The 1,553-nt window shown below is 43.9% G+C and overlaps 1 protein-coding gene across 1 annotated transcript; it reads left to right on the forward strand.

Annotated features, from left to right (window-relative positions):
• The first annotated feature begins 378 nt into the window (after positions 1–378).
• Positions 379–1,351, forward strand: Tas2r3 (taste 2 receptor member 3). Its single transcript, XM_013353247.2, is given in 2 exon segments — positions 379–1,298; positions 1,300–1,351. Coding segments are annotated over 2 exon segments (951 nt in total). The 5' UTR covers positions 379–399.
• Positions 1,352–1,553: the final 202 nt, after the last annotated feature.

Below are 1,553 nucleotides of genomic sequence, written 5' to 3' on the forward strand. Positions count from 1 at the left end.
CTAAGGTTTCCATAACCTTCCCAAACAATGCCACCAGCTGGGGACTTTGTTTTCAAACACATGAGCTGATCAGCGATGTTTTGTGTGCAAATCACAATGCACACTCCCTCCGAAACTGAGCCTCAGTCCTCCATATTCTTTGTAACTAAGATGCCTTCCTTGTCCATGTGACACCAGCCACTATTTGCATTTTAACTAGGAACTGGTTTGTTAAGATCATAGAAATGACATTGTGCACCGTCTGTGAAGAGGACCAGAGCAGCTCCACAAAGCTGTAAGACAGACTAAATCATGCAGTGAAGGAACAGGAGGAGGTAGATCTCAGAAAAAAAAACTTAAAACTGACAAGGAGATGAGATCCATGAACAGAAGCAGGAGCAGGTTGACCTAAGTTCTGATATGTTGGAATTCACTGAAGGGGTGTTCCTGGTTCTCATTGTCACCGAGTTTATTCTTGGAAATCTGGTGAATGGTTTCATTGGGTTGGCCAATGGCAGCCACTGGCTTAAGAGCAAGAAAATTTCTTTGTCTGACTTCATCATCACCAGCTTGGCCCTCTTCAGAATCATTCTGCTTTGGATCATCTTTATTGATGGCCTTCTAATAGCGTTCTCTTACCATACCCACAACTCAGGGATAGTCATGCAACTTATTGATGTTTCGTGGACATTTACAAACCACTTCAGTCTTTGGCTCTTCTCCTGTCTTGGTGTTTTCTACTGCTTGAAAATAGCCAGTTTCTCCCACCCCACATTCCTCTGGCTTAAATGGAGAGCTTCCAGGGTGGTTGTTGGGATGTTGTGGGGTGCACTGCTCTCATCCTGTGTCTGTACCATTTCTCTGACTAATGAATTTAAAATCTATTCTGTCCTCAGTGGACACAGAGGCACATCCAATATGACCGAATACTACAGACTGAAAACAAATGAATATGATCTGATGCATGTCCTTGTAAATCTGTGGAAGCTTCCTCCCTTAATTGTTTCCCTGGCTGCTTACTTTCTGCTCCTCCTTTCTCTGGGGAAGCACACACAGCAGATGCAGCAATACAATATTGGTTCCAGAGATCAGAGTACTGAGGCTCACAAACGAGCCATCAGAATCATCTTCTCCTTCCTCTTACTCTTCCTAGGCTACCTTCTTTGCTTTCTAATTTTGTCATTCAGTCGTTTCCTACCAGCACCTAAGATTGCCAGGATGATTGGTGTAGTAATTACAATGTCATACCTTGTCGGGGACTCATTTATTCTCATTTTGTACAACAACAAGCTGAAGCAGACATTTGTGGTGATGCTTTCACGTCTGTGCTCACTTGAAGCCTGGATCTAAGGGACTTTGTGTCATAGAATAACAGAGGGCATAGGATGGTCTTCAGCCTAGTTCTACACTATGGAGCCCTCTGACTCTCCCATTTATCAGTCCATACCATCAATAGGAGAGGTGTTGCCTGCTTTGCCCCTGATTCTACGTGTCTTAGAGATAAAAGCCATGCTTCTGAAGACCTCTCTCCACAGGACTGTTTGGACAGGTGCAACAGTCTTTGGGAACTGCTA

This window comes from Microtus ochrogaster, unplaced genomic scaffold (genome assembly GCF_000317375.1).
Source record: "Microtus ochrogaster isolate Prairie Vole_2 unplaced genomic scaffold, MicOch1.0 UNK4, whole genome shotgun sequence".
NCBI lineage: Eukaryota > Metazoa > Chordata > Mammalia > Rodentia > Cricetidae > Microtus > Microtus ochrogaster.